Source organism: Moschus berezovskii, chromosome X (assembly GCF_049115385.1).
Source record: "Moschus berezovskii isolate FMDL1 chromosome X, NW_MosBer_1.0, whole genome shotgun sequence".
NCBI classification, from domain to species: Eukaryota; Metazoa; Chordata; class Mammalia; order Artiodactyla; family Moschidae; genus Moschus; species Moschus berezovskii.
Window position 1 is genome coordinate 46,994,369 of NC_142488.1, and position 21,618 is coordinate 47,015,986.

Genomic DNA, 21,618 nt, shown 5'->3' on the forward strand with positions numbered 1-21,618 from the left:
CTCTAGTGAACTCCCAAGTGTCCTAACTCAAGTTTAAAACCTTGACTGGTCTCTGGCAGGACACGTCCATTCAATTCCTACTTAGCATTTTATAGCATATGCCTTCTCCTCTTCATCATTCCTTGGCTCAGTCATTTACGGAGTGAGCATCTTGGCTGGAATATGGCCTGGTTCTGTCCCTTGTTTCACCTTGTGCAGGCCCAACCGGGCCCCGCAGTTGCCCACTCTTTCAGCCAGCTATCACTCTCCTGAGTTGGAGTGGGGGATATTATAGTCAATCTTACCTTCAGCCAACTACCACCCTGGAAATATCACCTGAGAAAAACAAAGAACTTGGGTACAACAGGGCTTTCTTAAGACACTTAACAAAGGCATCAGGTTATCATAATTGGCGAATTTTGTTCTTTTTCACTGGGCAGAGGGCTCTGAGGGGTGAGAACATAATTTATTCATCCCTGTCTCTTGACAGCTCAGGGCTGACAGGGTAGGCATTGAGGGTCTGAAGGAATTGGGTGACCACAGAAAAGCTCTGGGTCAGTCCCTAGGACATTTCTCTGCTCCAGTGCCCACCACAGGGAAGTCCATTTTATCTTTTCAAGGCAAAAGGAGTAGAAAAGTGACAAAAGGAAGATTTCTCTTTGGCTTTCAACTGTTGTTTGGTGCCCAGTGAGGGAAGGCAGGGAAATGGGTCAGAAGCATGCTGGGTAGCAACAGGAAGATCTGGATCTTCCAGCTGTCAGGGAGGTTCTGAGCTGATTCCCCTGATGCTGGCTGGGCTTTATGACCAATGTCTCTTCTGAGGTCTGATGCTTCTAAGTGAGCTGGCCCCACACTACATTTGAGTGAAGGGAGTAAAAATGGTTTGAGTCAGAAAAAAGGCTTAAAAGGGGCAGTAGACCCACTTTGGCTATTATGATCCCACCTTCTCAGGAGCCCCCAAAATAAAGGGAGAAACACACAACCCCGGATCTCACAAACATCAAAACAACAGTGGCCTGTTTATTGTTTTTCAAAATAAAACAACATATATTCAAAATTCTACTATGATGGAACGCTGAGCTGATATGGCTGATACAGGCTATCTCCCAGGCTGTTTTCTGGAGAATTAGGTAGGTACACTGGGGGAGTAAAGGAGGGTAGGCTATTGGCCCACTAACACTTAATGAACACCTATACCAGGGCAGTCATCAGAAGAGCTGTACGCAAGTTTTGAGCATATGAAGCTCTTCCTGGCTCCAGAGAAGTTGGTCCAAGTTGCCACTGTCATTGCTGCCACTGCTGCAGCTCAGGCCTAGGGCGCTACAGAGAGAGGGGAGAAGAGTGATCAGTCAGGGAAGGAGGCAGTTTTAGGCTCTGGAGGGGTTAAGGGTGCTTGATGTGTGTGTGTCTATGGGAAGGACCTCCCTTCTTGCCTGGCTTTACAAAGAGTCTGGAATATATCTGAGAAACCACTTCAAGATGGGCCCCAGGGGTGGCTCTGCCTTCCCCTCAGTTGAAGAAAGAGGGAAAGGAATAGAACTTTTCAAATGAAACTTTATCTAGAATCCCAGTGCATAAATCAGATTAAAGCAGAGCTATTTGGGTTGAAGTGGGAAAGGGAGACCACACCACCCCACTCCCAGGGAGGTACTGAAAGTGGCTGCCTTAAAAGGCTTTCTTCTAAGGTGCTAGATCTTGGGGGCTCAGAGGACAGTGGGTTGGATCCCTCCCACTCCAATAGCTGATTAAGGGGCCTACAGCCAGGTGTAGGCTGCAGGGCTTGGCCCAGCTCCCATCCTAGGATTGCACAGTTACCCTAGGGAGAAGTCTGCCTACCCCTTCCTTGGCCCTGCTCAGAATACTCTTTGCTTCCCCTTCTTCCTGCACGTCAAGTCATTCCAGGTAGATAAGGGTGAAAGTTAAGAGCAAAGCCATCATCCTTCCTCTCAGGCAGATCCATGGTTACACTAATGTAGCTGAAAAATCCTTAGAAAGATGATCTAGCCTCATCCCCTCCCACTACTCACCATCTCACAGACAAGGGAACTGAGGCTCAGAGATGAGAAGGGACTTGCTCAAGGTCAGACAGACAAATCAGAGTAGAGCTGAGACAAGGAGCAGGAGTGGGCATGCCAGCCCCAGCTAAAGAATTCTCCCAACTACAAGGGATGTAGGACTGGGCCTCCTTCTGGATTGAATAGCTCTACCTGCCCACACTTCACCCTTGATAACTTGATATTCATCAAGACAGCCTTACCCAAAGGAGAGGAGGTCTCTCTCGCAAGACATATGGGACCCACTCCCAACTACAGACCACCTGGCTTCCCAGCTGCTTCCTTTCCTCTCCAAGAGGCCTGCTGCCCCAACCTACAACAGAGTCCACAACACTGCCTGGGGCCTGGCATGCTGCTGGGGTCCCTGGGTTCCATAGCTCACTCTCTGAATGTCTAGAGGAAGAAGGGCTCATCTCCTATGAAGTGGGCAGGTGGCACAGGGACAGACTGTTTCAGGGGCCCACAGAGGTCTCTGTCTTGTACTCACAGGATTGTCCTAGTCACAAAAGCCCCGCATTTCAGAATGTACAGGCCCTCTGGATGAGCTCCTTTGTGTTACTAGCAGAACCCCACAGCAAGGATTGCTTGGTTCCTGACTCCCTGATGACCCAAGGGCTCCTACACTTGTGATCCAGAGGTCAGTTTTGAGGGACAGCATGGAGCCCTGCATAGGCTACCAAGATGCCTGGACAGTGCAGGGAGGCCTACTGATCACTCTGTGCACCTTTGCTCAAATCCCTACCCTTTTCTGCGCCTCAGTTTTTGCTTCAGGAACATGAAGAGTTGAATTAGAGCACCCAGGTGTTCTTGACTTTTTAGGAGTAAGGATCCCTTTAGAGAAACTGTTGAAAGCTATGGACCCTTCCCAAAATACAGACACATACATACATACGAACACACACATGCACATATGTACACACAAACCAGACACACACAAACCACACAAGGGCCCAGCCAGGGACTGACTGGAGCTTATACTTCATTCATTTAGACCCTGACTGGGGACAGTTACCTCCCCAATCCACTCCATTCTATGTTCTTCTCTCCCTCCCTTCCTCCCTCCTGCAGAAGGCAAAGAAAGGAGTGAGAAATCCTGCTGCCATGGGCACTCACCCAGTCTTGCATGCTGGGGGTTCTAGCCGCTGCTCTAACACAGGCTGGTCCAAAAGATACATGGTGTCATAATTCTCCAGCATAAGCTCTGCTGGGTCCTCAGTCTGACCTGGCATTCGACCTAAGGGGAAAGTGTCCCATCGCACATCTTCTGTGGAGCAAAAGGAGGCAAGTGAGGGCTGATGAGCTAGTTCTCTGATGGGTGCACAAGCCCACGTATCCTGTCCATCGACCCACTTTACTTCCCCACTTAGCACAGGTTCTGTGTGTGTAACTCCAACCCCACTCCTCTACGCATCATTTCTCATGAGCTTTTCTCCACCTTAGCACTCCCTATCTCTTCCATAGTACCCCATACTCTTTGTGGCTGTTCTGTGTTCAGCACCCCCACCACAGCCCACCCCCTGCATACCATGTACACAACTATAGACATTTTTGTTCCTCTCTGCTCTTCTTCCATTTCCCCAAATATGTCCCTACACAAACAGAATTCCCACTGCATCTCCTCCTCAAAACCAGATACCTCTATATATCTGAATAACCTAGATACCCTACATACATATGTCCCCCCAATATGTCTGAGAGCCACACCATTTCTTAGTGGCCTTGCCTTGAGAGATACATATAAGATACATATACAGGCCCACATACTACCTCACGGTGAATATTCTCTCAGAGGTATCATGCTCTTCCTCCCCACTGCAAGGTCCTATTGCCCCCAGATGCATACACAAAGAACATCCCTTCTCTAAGGAAGGGCTGTATCACTGCATATCCCATGCTCTACAGACGCCTAAATATACATACATAAGCACACAGACCTAACCCTCCACTCAGTGTTTCCAGTTTTACTCTCTGCCTCTCATACACAAACCAGAAATTTTAATGTCCCTGCATCCCCACATATGTATATACACATACAGAGAAAGCAACAGCGAGGGGGAGAGAGAAAGATTTCAATGCCCTAGCCTTTCCCTGTTCATAACACCACCACCACCCCCTGGCCCAGCCCCCCATACTCCACTTAGGAATGGATGATGTCAGGCACTCCCCACCTATTATGTCTTATCATTTAAGTACCTTCCACACAGTATTATATTAACCTACCCCCCCAAAAAAAGAATCCCCTCCCCATCCTTACACTAGTGCATTCAGTGTTTGCAAGCAAAGCCTTCACTGGTGAGCTCTTCCAAACAGATCCAGTTTCTGGCCTCTTGCATCGCCCTGGTACCCAAAGAATTCTCCCCTGGCATTCTGGGAAGTATCAACCCAGGACTACAAACTTTTATGTGACTCAAAGAACTCCCTCAGGAAGGGATGTACCTCTGCCTGCCCATTCCCTAACCCCTGGTTCTCTTACAAGGAGTTTGTGACTGCATTGCCCTATGCATACAAAGATACCTCTGTACACATGGACCACTCCCCTCCATGTCTGTCACTGACCTGACCATCCTTCCTCCCTCCCCATCACTAATGCTCCCAATTATGTCTACATCATTGCCCCTGCCCCTCTAGCCTTATACCCTTGTACATGTCCCCTCAGTGATAGCACAGACCACACAGGCCATCCATGGATGGCTGTTTCACTGCCTGTTCTCAGGCCTTTCCATATCACTCCCTCCCTTATTGCTTCCATTTCTCTCCCACATACATATGCCTCCTGGTCCCCATGGGTCTTGGCAACCCTGTCTCCTTTTCCAAAATCATATATGACCATGTACGTATGCACAGATGCACTGATAGCCCACTTCACACCTTCTACAACCCTTACTCTCTCTCCCTCCCTCCCCCTACTTCTCTCTCTCTCTCATACACACACACACATACACACTTCTCCTCAGTCACTGCCCCTCCCTTTAGATATTTTCAAGCACAGTCCTACCTATCCTAAGACAGTTCTCTGTCACTGTGCCTTGGTGTGTCCAGCACATGCAAGCACAAACCCATGGGCATACACGCAAACATAAACATGTTCCCTGGTCCCTAGTACTCAGGGTCTCAGCCCTTCCATCCATGTAAAAGCAAAGACTTCATTTTTACCCTAAGCTCCTTCACTGCCTCCCCCTCTCCCTCTATAATCTACCATGTCTACCCCACACTACACCCAGTCCCAGCTGTTTTCCTTCCCTCCCTCCCCCAGGCTCCATCACACAGGCTATGCACAACAACTACCCCTGCTTCAAGTGTGTACACATGCCTATGTGCACATCTCAGACTTTTCATTCCTTTGGCATCCCCCTGCCTTAAGGTCCCTGCTCCCAAACCCAAACGAGGATATTCACCACCCTCAGGAGCAGATTCATGTTCCTCCCACCTATCATCCAAGTCCCCTGCTCCCTACTGGCTTTGTCTCACTAACTTGTATGCTCACCAAAACACTGTCCTGTTCCTTATTCTCCCCCTTCTGATCTCATTTCCACTTCCTCTAACTAAATACCTCTGGGTTCCTTCTTTCTCATACATACAGCAAAATCCTGTCCTATCACCACTCAGCCTCCACATGTCCATATACATTCAGGTATACACAGACAGCACTATACTTCAGCTCCCTGCACCTAATCACTGCATGCAAAACACACATGCAGAATCACACATATATCCAACCCCAACTTGTCACTTTCTGTTTTGCTGCCCAGTGCCTACATCTACACCAACTCCTCTGAATGCACTCTCTGCATGGGGCAGCTGGCAGCATGACAGTGCTAAGGTCCCTGATGCTCACATGTTCCATCCTAAGGGGGAGGGAAACCAGCTGTCATCCACACACCAGGTTGCCTGATGCTGGCTACTTCCTGCTACTTGCCATCCTTTCTTGAGGTGAAGGGAAGCTTCAAGAACCAGCCAGAGAGGGAAGATATATGTGGGGAGAAGTGGTTAACAGGCTTCTTACCTGAGCTAACTTGCCATGCAGAGTCCTGCAAAGCTCCTCTTTTCTGGGCTAGGAGCCTGGCATTCTCGGCAGTGGGGGACTCTTCCTCTGCAGAGAAAGGTCCCACCTCCATCCTGTCTTCTTCCTCATCTTCATCATCATCATCGTTGTCATCGTCACCATCATCTTCCTCCTCTTCTTCCCACTTCTGGTGATCATTTTCCTCTTCCTCTTCTTCATCCTCTTCTACCTGGTCTTCCACGGCTTCTTTGTTCTCCTTCTCATCTTCCTTGACATCATTCAGGCTGCCCTGCTCCTCCTGTTGCTGGGCTTCTCCTTCAGGCCCAGAGCTTGAGCCTGCTGGTTTGAGGATCAAATATAGGTTGTCCACTGTGTACGGAGACTTCCCAATGGGGGAAGCCTCTGAACCCTCCTGCACCAGGTTTTCTCCGCTCTGGGTATAAATGGAACAGATGCGTAGCAGCTTCTCCTGCTCCTCGTCTGGCAGGAACTGCCCCATGGCTTTGAAGATGCTAAGCAAAGGGAGGAATGGAGTAAGAAAGATTCAAAATCTCAAGTCACTTCATACACAAATTCCAGTTTGAATTTGGTCTCTGAGCTTCCAGACCTCCCCTGAAAGGCAGTTCAGAAGAGCAGACAGAACACAGGACCATGGACCCTGAATAAGCTCTATAATTCATCTCTGTGGTTCACTTCCATTCTCAGTAAAATGAGGACAATAACGGTACCTAACTCAAAGGGTTGTTGAATGAAGTAAATAGGATAGCTCACATAGAGTGCCTGGCACATAGTGAGCAAGCAATAAATGATAGCTATTAACTGTACTGACAGGCTATATAAATAGAGAAACTAGCCAACATGCCTGCAGGGCTGGACATGAAAATGGCAGATCCCTTTCTTTAGCTAGGCAATCTATCCTGAGCTCCAAAGATATACTGGAAGTATGCGGTACTCCTTCCTCATGGAAAACAAAGTGTGATCCCTTTCTGGGAACAACTACAGCCAAGCCTGGAATGGAGGAAAAGCAGCAGCTGACAAGACAAAGCAGGGTGTGGAAGGGAGGCCAGATGAGCACTGAAGACTCAGGCACTACAATAGCTGGGGGGAGGCAGAGAGCACAAGGTGGGCAGGAAAGATCAAGGGAGGGCTTTGTGCAGAGACAAGAGCAAGCACACAGGGCTGTGTGTATGCAGTGAGACTAGCCTGGCTGGAGGAGTAGAGCTTTGCTGAGGAGCTGTGGGAGCAAGAGAAGCCTGCAAAGGTTAGGGTGTATGTATGTTGGGTGGAGGGGGTCATCGGATGTTTCTGAGCACAGGTGAAGGCTGCCTTTCTGAAGATCGCCAGGGTGACCATGTGGAGGATGGCCTGGGTGGGGCAGCCTGAAGTCAGGGAGACCAGGGAGTCAGTGAGGACTGACACAGGGCACTGGCAGTGGAGATGGGGAGAGAGAAGCTGTGAAGAACGGACAGAAAGACAGCAGGGCTTGCTGACCAGATGGTAGGGGACAGGCAGAGGAAAGTTAAAGATGATGACATCATGCACACAAAGGACAGTGCTAACAGCAAAACCAACAACAGATACAAAGCCACTGGGAAGGAGAGCTCCTGGGGAGGAAGAGGGTGAGTATCCCTTGCAGAGCCTCACAGAGAACCAGGCACCTAGTAGACACCTGATCACTGCTGGAGGCATGGGAAGGATGCATAGATGGATAGTTTCCTTCTAAGTGTATAGAGTTCGATTTGTAGGTTGCTCATGGAAGGAAGGGCCATGTGCTCAGTGGACTGTTTTCTCTCTGGGGCGCATATGCAGACCAGCCACATAGGTGTGGTTGCTGGTCACTGGCTGCTGGGGACAAGGCTGAGAGCTAGTGACTCCACTGGGAGACTGGGAGACCCTCTCTGCAGGGCTAATTTCATATTCTAAGATGGCACTGGCTCAAAGTGAATTGATATTGGCTGGCTGGTGGGGGTGGGGGGAAGCTCTCAAAAAAGCTTCTAGCCTTACTAAGAAGCAAAGCCAGAGAGAAATTTTCTTCCCTCTCACTGCGGTCCATTAGTACGATTAATAATAAATATTCTTAGGCACTTGGTCTTGGCAAGACACCATATAACTACTGATTATTACCCTCTTAAGCTGTCTAGTCTGACCACTGAGGTATACGGGTGATAAGAATCCTAAAATCCATCTCCTTCCTCAGGTTAGCCTGGTTACATCTAGGGACTGAGAAGGTCACAGATCGCACTGGTGGAAATAAGGTGAACTCTGGACTCATAAGCCCTGGGCCCAAATCACTGTCCCACCATCAACAAATTGTATGACTTTTAGATAAGTCACTTCACTCTATTCAGAGCCTCAGTGTCTTTCTTATCTATTAAATTCAGTGTCTTTAATATCTCTGACTCCAAAAGATTGCTGTGTCAAATGAAAAAGCTCCTACAAACACAGCATACTTGTCTGACACTTAACTGCCAATGGTATATTTTACTTTTCCTCTGTGGAAAACAGAAGTCATGTTCTATATGTGCAATCTAATGGAACACTGTATAAAGAACACAGGAGGAAGGACAGTATATCTGGATTCTGGTCCCAGCTCTGACCTGAAGACTTAACTACTGACTTACAGCATAATACCTGAGGAAATCCCATTTCCCAACCTGTGTACTGGTGTGATTAGGACTCAACTCACTGATTATCTAGGAAAGGCAGGATCTGTGTACAAGAAATCATACCCAAGTGAGCCGCTATTACTGCTGGCATGTGTCGCATCCCTCTGGTATGCTTGGGTTTGGAGAAGATCTCTGTGGTCCAGACTTCTCCAAGACCAGCAGCTTCTACTCTGCAGACATTTAGTACTGGAAAGTACTTTAAAGGCCACCTATCCAAACCTCTCCATGCTGCTCTTTTCATTCCCTCCCCCATTACATACACATGCCATATTCCTTCAGAACTTTGAAATTTCCTTTTTCTCTTGCTGGAATTGCTCAAATGCCTCTAGGACTTTCTGGTTCTCCTCCCAGTTTCCCACCCATTTGTATCATTTTCAGTCTATAGCAGACAAATCTGGAGATTTAGCTGTTTGGTTCCGTCCCATCTCCTGGAGGTCTTGCACTTGATGACTTTGTCAACAAGACTGCTTTTTTCTCTTTTAAGTTACTTATAAGATACAACTGTGACCCAAATGTCATTAGGATTCAAGACTTTCTGACTCCATGGGGAGAGGATAAGGGGGGCTAAAACAGTCTGAGCATCCAGACTCCCACTTCATTTATTCTTCAACTCCTACCAAAGAGAACACTGCTGGCAATGACAGCAGAGTATAATTTAGTTCAACAATATTTGCTGAGGTTTGTTCAGAGCCTGGACTTGCAAGTGTGCTGGGACATAAATGGCTAATGCAGAGCCCTTGCCCTTGAAAAGCTTAGTCTGACAGAGGGAAGGAGACACTAGGAGAAATAGACATGACAAGAGAAAATCTCAGATATGAGAAACACTTGAGAGTATCAAAATGACAGGGTAGATAGTGTTACCACCAAGTGAGACAGGGAGCAGAGCAGGAAGATCATTTTGGGGCTGGAGTGGGGAGTAAGACAACTAATGCTCTTTCAGTCACAGTAAGGTGCCTAGAGGCCATTCAAGGGGAAATATCTGGCATGCAGTCAAATACAGGAGGTTGAATTTCTGGGGAAAGGCCTGAGTTAGATAAAGAGATTTGGGCCTTGGTACTTTACAGGAAATAGTTTTTTTTTAAAAAAGCACAGGCATTTCAAGGAAGGAGTAGCAAACAGTATCAATGCAGCAGACAGGCAATGGACAAGGGCCCACTGGATTTGGTAATTAGGTCAAAGCACCTCTAGGGGTGACTGCCAGATTGCAGCAGGTTGAGGAGTAAGAAAGTAGTGAGGAAACTGAGACTGCTGAATGTAGACTACTTTTCTGGGATGTTTTGACAGGAGAGAAAAGAGTGATTAAGTTGCTGATAACCCAATAGGGGGATGCAGGGTCAAAGGAGATTTGGCTTGTATTGTTGTTTTAAGATAAGAAAAATTCAGACACTGTTCACAGCTTGAAGAACAAGAGTCAGTAGAGCAAGCGAGAGGCTGGGGTGAGGCCCCAGTGATGCTGGTAGAGGTAGCTCCAAAGAACAGGTGGAGGAATAGGCTTTGAGGTTGGGTAAGGCCACCTCATCTTGAGACTAGCGACAATGCTGAGCATAGCCGCAGATCAGCTCATGAGGTTTGGACCTCAGGTCATGGGGGCCCTGCCAGAGGCCTCCATGTGCTCGAGGAAACTAGGGTAAAATGGGGGAGGGGTTTGAGGTGACTAGTAAGGGTTTCGAACAGTCAGGAGACAGGAGAGAAAGTGGGCAGAAAACAAGTAAAAGCTCAGACAAGCCAAACTGAGACCTGGCCTGAGATAAAAAATCATACCTCTGCAGTGGTAGCAATCTGCAGGGCTATGTGGTTTTCTCCAGCAGTGCTCAGCTACCTGAGCTGAGGAGTGGGAGAAGTAGACTGGGAAGGATCAATTCCAGCTTGGCGGTTTGTAAGTCAGATATGCCAAAGGATGGGCAGAGTGGAGGGTGTTGATGATAGGTGACTGAAGTGATCAACCAAAGACAAGACTGAGTAGAAGCAAGACTGAGGCAGGTAAGAAATGGAGGGATGGAGGTGTGGATGCAGGCAAAGACAGACGCTATGGGATGCAAGGGTGAGAACTGGTAGGACAAGAGGTGGTAGTCACAAAGTGGGATGCTGGGATGTAAGCTTTCAGAGGTGGAACGGCTTTGAGTAATGGAAATGAGTTGCTCAGTGTAGTGGAGGATAAAGGTCACTGAAGTTGAGGAACTGCAGTGTCAGATGGATCACTCAAATTAAACAAATACTGCTCCAAAAAGCAGGAAGAGAATTGGGTCCTAAAGCCTTCCGTGAGTATGAGGGGAGTGGTGTGGGGTCATGAAATGACAGAAAAAAGGAAAGGGAGACAACCACATGTATCTACAGAACCAGTGCAATATTCATTTTGACCATAGTGCTCAGACTGGACTGGGCAAAGGGGAGTCAAGGAGGTACGATTATCACAATAGGTTGGGGCAGAAGCAGAGAGATCTTTGAATGTCAGGCTAAGAAGCCTAGTCTTCATTAGGAAAGCAATAAGGAGCGACTGAAGGTTGTTAAGTACCTATCAGAGGTACATTTTGGGAAGATAATAGAGACACCACTGGGTATAGAGTCAGTGAAATGGATTCAATAATCAACAGCAGCTACCATTTATTGTGCACTTACTCTGTACAGGCCACTGTGCTAAGCACTATAGGGGGGTGTTTTATCCATTTTCATACTGGACTCAGTTCAGCCACTTTAACTTAATCTCTGTGATCTTAGGCAAGAATATATCCTACCCCTTCCCTCTCTGGGACTCAGAATAATTCTCTCATCTGGAGGAGAGATCTTTGCAAGGAGGGGGGTCTTTTCAAGGGCTCAACCATCTCTGCCATTCTAGGCCTGTGGCCCTGAGGCCTGCAGCATCTCACCCTCTTACTGGATGGTATTCAAAAGACTTACAGCTGAAGGAGTTGGGGGCTGGCCCAGCAAGGTGAGCCCAAACAGGACTCAACCACCTGGGGCCAGTCAAGGGAGGCAGAGCAGTTGAAGAGCCTCCAGTTCTTTCTTGCTTCCCACTGGCTGGCAGAAAACCGGCGGGCGTTCCGTCCTGAGAAAGGAGACAGGGCCTGAGAAGAAGGAAAGAGAAAGCCCCCCCACCCAATCTTGCATCTAAAAAGTTTAGCTGTCCTTCCCTGTCCCACCAGACTTCAACTCCTCATTCTAAACCTCCCCATTGCTCAAAGCATTCAGAACCCTTGGCCCCAGCCCAGTCTACTTGGCTCTGAGAAGAGAAAGGTGAAGGGATATTTGTCCACTGCTGCTGCAGGGCCCTCTTGGGCTGACCTAAAAGTTTTAGCCTTTAACACGGGATGTATATGCCTGGTGCTATTTAGTATGAGGACAATAGCAGATGCTCTTGCCTGGGCTGCATTAAGCCCTGGGGCTAGGACTAGTCCTTCCTCACCAGTTTTGGTGTTAGCCACAATCAGTTCAGTGGTCCATCTGAGGATGTAGCTGGGCCGGATCCCAGTGTTCCCCAAGGCTGGCAGCTCAGAAAGCATCCTCTCCAACAGGGCCTGCGTGAAGGTCTGGGAGTGCAGGCCCCTAAGCAGGGGCTGCCAGAATTGAGAGAACGGCTTTGGCACCACGATGTCATCCAAGTCCAAGTTTTCTGGTTTGTGAGAAACATCCATTGACAGGAAAAGGGGAGGCAGGGAGTGAGAGGGAAGGAGGAGGAGAGAAGAGGGAGAGAGAGAAGGAAGGGAAGAAATCGAGTAGAGAGAGGGAGAAGAAGAGGGGGGCCCCACCAATAATAACAGAGTTGCCACCGCAGAACAAAAAGAAACATGAGAGCAGAACAGCAGGGAGAGAAACCAGTTAGTATCTGGCAAACAACAACTGACTCAAAACAGAGTACAAAAGAAAGAGAGCTCTGGTTCTAGCTTCAACTTTGTCAATAACTCACTGTGTGACTTTGGGTCAGTACCTTCCCCTCTCTGGACCTCAGTCTGCCCATCTGTAACATGAGGATGTTGTACTACATGACCTTACAAGGCCCTTCCAGTTCTGTTGTTCTAGCTCTCTAGCAAGTGGCTAAATCACAATTAATATAGCAAAATAATGGCATTAAGACCCCCCACCCCAATCCCAATCCACCCCATCTCACCCCACCCAATTCCAGGCCACCTAAGAATAGCCCAAACCAACAACTACTTTTCAGTGGGGCTACATTCCGCTCTGCCAGGAGGGGCTTCCAGTAGCTATGGAATGGCAGGAAAGAGCCCTTACGCCCCGTCCAGGGCCACCCAGCCCACCCCTGGTGTTCTTGTCCAGGATACCTGTACCCTAAGGCTGTAGTGAGTCTCCAGGACCCTACCTTCATACTCTATCTGCAAAGCTGCCAACTGTTCAAATGTGGGGATGAGAAAGCCGTCATCCAGAAAAGCATCTAGCACAGCCTCCCTGGAGCAAGAGGACACTAAATTAAGTAAACTGAAGCAGGCAGAAGACCCCCTTCTACTCCCCTACCCACTCCCAAGGCTGCCAATGCCTCTGACTCAAAGGCCAAACCAGCATGGGAAAAAAGGAAGGCAGCTGACAGTTGAGCTTTCAGGCCCCTGCCTCCTGGGTCAAGGGCTGAGCCAAAAACTGGGATCAGTGGGTTTTGAACAAGCACCTACTAAGCACATACTAATCTAAGGCCCATAACAAAGGCAGCAATAGCTGAACAAGCCCGAAAGCACAGATGAAGGAAAGTCCCAGGCCCACAACAAAGTTAAATGCCTGCGGTCATAGTGTCAAGGTCCTGCTCAGTCTTTTCTCTTGATAGCTGCCCAGTCTCCTACCCTTCCCTTTCTCCCTGGTTGCCTTCATTCAAATCTTAGAAGCAGAAACTTTGGGGACTCAATTGCTGGAACAAATATTATTCTCATTCCTATGGACTGCAAGAATCCAGAACTAAGATACAGAGGTTGAAGCCTAAGCAATAGGGGTAATCTCTCATTCCCATCTAGCTCAAACCAACATCAGCATCAGCTGTGTCCTCCGAAGCTAGAAGTTCCCTAAGTGAGTCTCTCTTAGCTGACTGGGCTGAGGGGGAACAAGAGCTCTCAAGGTGTCTCAACGTCTGGATGGTTGGGTTGTCATGCTCAGGCTCAAGGAGGAAAGAGTTGTCCTATCCATCTCCTGTCTCCTCAGGTCAATATCCAGGAATAGCACTTAAAACAGTCAACCAATTGCCTGCTCAGCATGATCAGGCAGACACTACTGTATAGCACAATGATAGTTTTCCCAACTACTGAGGTAGTCACCACTCACCTCCTTCCTGACGGGTACAGCTAAGAAGCCTAGGCTGGGCAGACACTGATAAAAACACCATCTGAACTATCAGTGTCCTAGGAATAAAGACATTAGGAACAACCCTAATCTGTGCTGCAGTTACTGCCTGCTACCTAGGCCCACTCTGTCACCTACACCACCTTCCTATACTGTCAGCTTCATCCCAGATTCTTTCCAACCTCTTCCCAAAGCCCTTTCCAGCTGAATTTAGGTAGCAAGCCCCAAAGAGCCAGGGAGGAGAGGAATGAATAGACACTGTCTGTTCTGGTTAAACCAAGTACTACTTTGGGGGGGAAACAAGACTCATGGCCATAATGGGTGGGTCAGTGGGAACTTAGTCTTTCAATGATCCAGGCCTTGGGAAGGACCCTCCTCTGTCCCCTCAACCACAACTATCCAGGGGATGCTGACACCCTCTCATAGCAGTTTAAGAAACCGGCAGTGCCTACCAAATATCCTTTATCTCAAACTCAGATAAGAGATAGGCAGTGAAAAAGCAAAAGATTCAGGGCGCTTCCTAGTTGCCAAGAGTTTCATGTACCATTGGACACAGAGAAACAAAGCTGGCCAGGGGAGGCATGACAGTAAACACTACTGCCTGTAGACATTTCTGTGACTCAGAGTAGGCAAACCACACCTGGTAGCTTGCAGGGCTTCCAAAAGTGGATCATGCGAAATACAGGGTTACCCACGGCGGGTCAGGATTATCCCTGGAATTTCCTATAGCAGAGGCTGGCAAGCTGGGATATGAAAACCAATTTCAGGGGGGCTGCCCTAGCAGAGTAGCAGCCCCTGATTACCTAGTTACACACCTGTTCTCGAATGTAATGCCCTTGAGCTCTGCCATGATGCATTCTACAGGTGGGGACAGGTTATTCCACGCTTTAATGGCCTGAGGTAAATGCCTATATTTCTCCAGCACCTGCCAGCAAAGAGGGTCCCATCAGAAGGCTAGTTCAGCCAGGTAACCCTCCCCCACCTCCAGGATTCCTTCTCATAGGACCTCTCAGCACTTCCCTTCAGGGGATATGGCAGGGTATGCAGGGGTGAGCTCACAATGTCCCTATTGGCTCTGCAACTAAAAATATCCTGACCCTCAAGCTCCAGATTTTCTCTTCTTCCTCTTCCTCCCTCCCCACCCCCTAAATTCCCTGCAGCTCCCAATAACCAAATAATATAATACATATACATCCAATGGGGGCATTTGGTTGGAGTTGGGCAGAGACGCCTGGACTAAAGGGTGAGAGGAAGCAATGAGTTATGGAAGAAAGTGAATCAGGAGACCCAGGTTCTTCTCCTGGTTTTATCACTAAATGCATATGTGACCTTAGGCCAGTCCCTTCACTCATCCATGGCTTCAATTTCTTCATCTGTGAAAAGGAAGAGTTGAGCTGAATGGTTTGTAAGCTACCTGCCTTCCTGCTAAAATAGCAACCCATAAGCTCACCTGATCTAGGAAGGCTCCTGGACACCATTTGCTGATCAGCTGCAATACAGTAGGTCTGTGCAACCACTTACATCTGGTTGTTCCCTACCACACAGTGGGGCCAATTATCCACAAACTTCCATCATCTGCTCCCTTCCATTGATGGGGAAGGTCAGCCAACCGAACTCTGCTCCTCTTATCTGGTTCCCACTCCCCCCCTCCTCATTTCTAAGAAGTTCCCTCAAGCTTTGCCACTTTTCTTTCAATTTCCTTCTCAGGATTTCTCTCAGGTAGCTGGTAAGAGGGAAGAAATGGCTAGGGCAGGTGACAACAGGCCAAGTCAAGGGCACATTCCTACCTTAAACTGCTCCTCTTCATAGGATACCAGCAGTTCTCGGGCTCTTTCTGAAAATAGAATAGGGGAACAGATAGAGCAGCCAACCCTGTGTCCTACTCCTGGTGGAATTTTGAGCCCCCTCACCTCATTTCCTGAGTTGTAAAATGGGAACTAGAATTCTTGGCTCTCTTGTTTCACAAGGCTCAACGAAGATGCTTTTTGACAGTAATTTTTTTAAGCTAAGCCTCACCACAATCCCAAAGGAAATACCGAGCCAGTGAAATAACCAGAGTCAATCATAAGCCTGAGTCTTCCAAGCCCCTTTCTGCACCAGACACCTACCATACAACTGTTTATGTCTCAGAGCCTTTTGTAAAAGCGGATCAACCTCTTTGCTGTCTTTGTTGCCTTCGCGGTCTCCATCAGCCTTGACATTCAGCTCTACACCTTTCTCCTCATCCTTAGGTTCTGGATTCTGTTCTGTGATGTCATCAACAACAATTTTCTTATCTTCCTTTTGGTCTTCTTCATCTATCTCTTCCTTCTCCTCCTCCAACTCCCAGGTCTCTCTCAGGCTATTCTCCATTTGGCGGCACCAATAGGTGTTCTGGAGCCAATCCAGGACGAAATAACAGCCTAAAGGAGGGGAGGAAGGAAAGCAGTGCCATAGTAACAGTCATAGGCAAGCAGCTCCTCAGCAGGCCCCCAGTCTCATCTTGCAAACATTATGGGAAAGTCCCAGGGAAAGAGGCTTGGCTCCAAGAAGACACAAATCTCACATATCCAGAAACAGCCCCTCTTGCTCTGGGTTATCCCCCTGCTGTTTGCTTCCTCCCACTCACCAGCACATTTCCTAGAAAAAAACTAATACCAGACTTGAACATGGGATGCCAAAAATGGATTGGGGCTAGCAAGTGGAAGAATAGAGACCCAGCCCCACTAGCTAGTTACACAGCCTTAGCCAATCAGGTCTCTTCCCTTTTCTAGATCTCAGTTTCCCCAACATGAAGGGGTTAGGCTGAATCAGGGGTTCTTAGTTGGAACGGGGTGTCCAAAGAACTCCTGGACTCATGATATTTGATAGCTCACACCTCTCAACCCACTCCCCATTCCCCTCCTCAGGCACAAAATTTAAGGGGATGCCAAAAAAACTCAATAATTGAGACAATAAAACAAGATCAGAAGAGTGCCCTGCCACACTATATTGGAGCCTAAAGCAAAAGGAGAAATCAGTATTATTAATCATATTTTTATTCAAAATGTTTGGTATTTTGATCATCTAAGTTTTTCTATATTAAATGTTATTTATCTTGATTACTGAGCTTTTGACATCCCCTTAAAGTTTGTGTCCAAGGTGAATGCTTCACTTGCCTCACCCTAGTCTCAGCTCTGACCCCATGTGAAGACCCTCCTCCCTCTCTCTCTCCCCACAGTGCCACCCAGCCCAGGCTTCTGGGCTTAACTGTGATATGTATACTCCCTGGGGACTCACCCCTACGGCAGTCATTTATATGGGGCATTTTCTTGTGGGTTAACTCATGGCGAAGTTCAACAATCCAATCCGGAATGTTCACCTGATTGTGGAGGAGGGTGTGCGCGCAGAAATTAGAAAATATTAAAGCAGAAAGGGCCACAGAGATGAATTAGCCTGGCTTCTCCCCATTTTACAGATAGAGAAATGGAGGTCCTAAGAGGAGGTTCTGGTCTTAGTGGCAAAGCAAAATTAGAAACCAGGACTCCTGATTTTCTTTAGGCTCTGTGGAGGTGATCCTGAAAATCAGAAGATACTTGCCTCCCCCAACCACCAACTACCTTCCTCCAATGAATAAGATTCCTGTGAATGAGTGTTAATAATCACCTTCTTCAGCCTCCTTTTGCCCTGCCTGTACCAGTTCCTCTCCCAGGGTACCCTCTACCCTTCTCTTTCTCCCTTCCTTCCTCCTTCCCTCCCAGACTTCCTCCAGGAAGCTTCTCTTGATGGCTGAGAACCTGTCTGCCATCTGGGTCTCTACACACCTCATATACTCACCCAAAGCAGAAATGTCTTACATTTTCACGCTGTTTGGCTGGATTTGTCTCCTCCCTCAGACTGTCAACAGCCAGAGGGCAGGCACTTTAACTGCCACCTCTTTCCTGTCCCCACCCAGTGGTGCACTGGGGTGCCTCAGCTTCACCTGGTCCATACCCAGAAAGCTGGGCAGGCCAAGCCCATTGAAGACAGCAGCCATGAGCAAGAAAGCAAGTCTACTTCTTTCAAGCTAAAAGCTGAGGCTCTGGGGTTCTTGCTGGGCTTGGGTGACAGTGGTGGGATAAGCTAGTCTGACTGTACCCACTAAATGACCCATTTAGTGAGCCCTTCTGAGGAGAGAGAATTGAGCAAGGCCACTTTATCATACACACCTCCTGAGCCAGGAATTTGAGAGGGAGCTTGGCAAACTTTGTCTTCCTCTCCGAGATAAGGTTCACAAACCTGAGTTTGGGGGAGAAATAAGTGGCAGAGCCCAAGTAACTGCTTTATTCAAACCAGTGGGGCTTCAAAACACCTTGCTGAGTTACTAACACCTTGCATTTCCACAACTTTTCCAATGACTGTTCTGTCCTGTTCTTATGGTTGGTGTCAGCCAGAGCAGGAATGGTTCCATCCAGTCCAACATTACTGAGTCTGCCCTATACTGAAGCCATACAGATGAATAAGACACTGCTCTGGCCTTGAAGAGCTCAGTCTAGGATAAATAACCATGACATAATATAACATACTATGCTAGGGCATAATATGTTATAAATGCTAGAACAAATGACTACATCAAACGATATGGGGAGCACAGTTAAACAATGGATAAGGTAAGAAGAGCTAAGGAGGACCTTAAGGCAAACAAGGGAAACAATATGAGCTAAGCAAAAACTTTGACAGATGCAACCTTTTTCTTGAGGTACATGAGACAGCTAGACCCACTCTGAGCCACTCTTTAAGTCAGGAACTCCTGGCCCACATCTCGGTTTCCACAACTCAGCAACCTTTCAGTGTTCGTAAAGAGAATGGGATAAAGGTGTAGACAAGGGTAGGATTAGAAAAACCACATTTAATCATGGTCAAGAACATCGAAGCATTCAGAAAGGTTCCTCTAGGTAAAAGAGTAAAAGGGAGAAAATAAATCGAACTGTAAAGCCTGGAAGAGACCCAAAGAGACCATTTGGTCTAAATCACCCTCACCCTATATTCCAAAGAGAGGGGAAGAACAACTGAGGAGAGAAGGCTCTCAGGAAAAAAGAGGAATGTGTGTTAACAGGGGGTTACCAAAAGCTGTCAAGTTAAGCAATCACAGGGTGACCCATACACAAGGACACACAAAGCATTTTGCTTCAGGGAGCACCCAAAGCCAAACTCGGCTTATCGTGCAAGCCCCATGCCCCCCACCCTCAAAACCACCCCCCACACACCCCTACCCATGTAGGTCTTACCTGACCAATGCCATGCCATAGAGCAGTCTAAGTTCATCAGTGCCCAAGCCACCAGTTACATCCATGAGCTTACAGCGTACCAGGTCAGCAGTAGAAGCCACTGCCAGGGGGAGTTCGTTGCCTAACCTAAAGGGCCACAGTCCAGCACCATCATAAAGGTCCTTTACACTGGCCCACCCTCCACCTCAGAATCTAGCTTTCTGTAGGTTATTCCAATTATATACTGGCTAAAGAGTGTGTTAACAGACACAAATCAAGAAGCTGGAAAGATGGGGCTGGGGGGGTGGGGTGGGTAGGTAATGTCCCTGGGATCCAACAGTATACAGGATGCCTAACCGCTACACAACCAATCAACAGTTAAGTGTGGACACACCCCTTTCACCCTCAACTCATTCAGCTAGGAAAAAAACCTTATTCTTGGAGACACTAGTCCCTTGTCTGCTCCCAACTCAATCTCACCAACTAGACTGAAGCGCCCCATTCAAACATGGATTTTTCAGGCAAGCTCCCACCACCCTTTCTAATTCGAATAGAAATCCTTAAGCCCTGCCTGGCTCAGCCACAGCAGTTCCTTCAGTACCCACCCCAAGATGAGAGAAGGTAAGGGTTAAAGCTCACAGATTTGACAAAAGGGCTGTTGAGGCACACCCGTTTCTTTCCGCAAATGGGATTAGTGCAAGAGCTTTGCTGGGACTTTCCCCCAGGCACACTGAGACAAGCAATGCCCAAACCGCGCGGGGGGGGAACCATTAAGCATTTAGGAGAAGACTAGATTGTAAGGCCTTAAGAAATCCTATAGAGAAAGAAGTGAAGTGCCACCAGCACGCAGGCAGGAGGGCTAAGCCAACCGCCTTACCTGCTCCTCCACACCGTGATGCGGTTCAGCGCGTACCGCTGCAATTTATAGTCGTCACTGAACAGATACACCATCACCTGATCCCACTCGGCCCTGCTGAGCCAGGCGACCACGATGCGCTGGGCCCAGAGTGGCGACGACCCTTTCTCTTTGACGCACTTCCCGCACCACGCACTCCACACAAGATCCATTCCCCGGGGACCCAGACCTGGCTCAATCTCGGATTCCGATCGGACATCGGGCTCAACATCGGACTCAACACCGGGCTCAACGGGCTCAACGGGCTCAACATCGAGCTCAGGCCTTGCGCCTCCACACTGAAGATCAGCCTCCATCTCATGATCGGCCTCCATATCAACGTGCTACACGCCAAACCTCCGCCCGTACCAGCAGCCAATGGGAGAGCGTGACCCCGACGCAAGCCCGCCTCCCAGCGTTAGCGTAGCAAATCGAAACGCGAGAGCTAAAGGCTAGGGAAACGCCTCGCGAGCCGGAAGTGTTCTTTCGTTAAAGCAATCGTCCTAACTGCAATCGTCCTAACGTTCAGCCCCAACGTTCCGCTAATTTCCTGGTACCTGGCGGGACGTGTCTGGACGGCAGGAGGAATTTTAGTTTGAGCTCCTTGGCGGGCGGCGGCGGGACGTGTCTGGACGGCAGGAGGAGTTTTAGTTTGAGCTCCTTGGCGGGCGGCGGCGGGATTATGGTCGTTCAGTGTACTGGAAATGCGCTTCTGCTTTTATTGCCGTGAATCAGCCCCTGATCCAGTAAAACACTGTGGACAGTAAAGCAAGACTACACAGCAAATATCATCTAGTATCTAAATAACTAAATTTGGGTTAAAAAAATCTGCTGGGTTTTCACACCTGTACACTGAGGAGTTTAGATTGGGTAATTTCTAGGTTCTTTTCTATAGCTGAAAATCGTAGGATTTTACTCTGCCGGCATTCCACTGCTATGTTGGTTACCACATCCACAAAGGTATACTTAGTTCTTCTGCACGGTTCCTTGGGATTCCGGCTTTCTGGAGGGGAAAGCAATATTATGAAGCCCTTCTAATTTTGTTGTTGTTATTGTTCATTGAGTCGTGTCCAACTCTGTAACTCCATGGATTGTGGCATACCAGTCTTCTCTGTTCTCCACTATCTCCCAGAGTTTGCTCAAATTCATGTCCGTTGAGTCCGGTTATACAGTCTAATGAACTGTCTCATCCTATGCTATCCTCTTTTCCTTTGGCCTTCTGTCTTTCCAGCATCAGGGTGATTTCCAAAGAATTGGCTCTTCCCATTAGGTGGCCAAAGTATTGGAGCTTCAGCAACAATCCTTCCAATGAATATTCAGGGTTGAATTTTACAGGCTGGTTAAAATGTGTTCAAGACTCTGTTCTAATCTTTTTTTCACAGAATTTATTTCCTAATCTAACACTTGAGAGAGAACTGTTGCTAACACACCAGCAGCATTGCTGGGAGTAATTCTTTTTCACTTTATAGCAATAAATTCCAATCCATTTTCTATGTGCTTCTTTCTCCAGCCAGCTTCTCCTAAGATCTAGTCTGCCCATAGTTCT

General features: G+C 48.0%; 1 protein-coding gene across 5 annotated transcripts; it reads right to left on the reverse strand.

Annotated features, from left to right (window-relative positions):
* Positions 1-970: 970 nt before the first annotated feature.
* Positions 971-20,436, reverse strand: LAS1L (LAS1 like ribosome biogenesis factor). Of its 5 annotated transcripts, none has more exons than XM_055438501.2 (14): positions 20,055-20,436; positions 19,199-19,324; positions 18,140-18,209; positions 17,232-17,313; positions 16,082-16,375; positions 15,761-15,807; positions 14,789-14,898; positions 13,015-13,100; positions 12,604-12,654; positions 12,103-12,309; positions 11,598-11,745; positions 6,037-6,548; positions 3,147-3,294; positions 971-1,299 (listed from the first exon to the last, which is right to left on the reverse strand). In XM_055438501.2, the coding sequence occupies exons 1-14, from the start codon at positions 20,405-20,407 to the stop codon at positions 1,188-1,190; spliced, it is 2,346 nt and encodes a 781-aa protein (XP_055294476.1). In that variant the 5' UTR covers positions 20,408-20,436; the 3' UTR covers positions 971-1,187. The 5 variants fall into 5 exon arrangements, with proteins under 5 accessions (XP_055294476.1, XP_055294475.1, XP_055294479.1 ...); XM_055438500.2 differs by having other exon boundaries at positions 3,147-3,297; XM_055438504.2 differs by lacking the exon at positions 12,604-12,654.
* Positions 20,437-21,618: the final 1,182 nt, after the last annotated feature.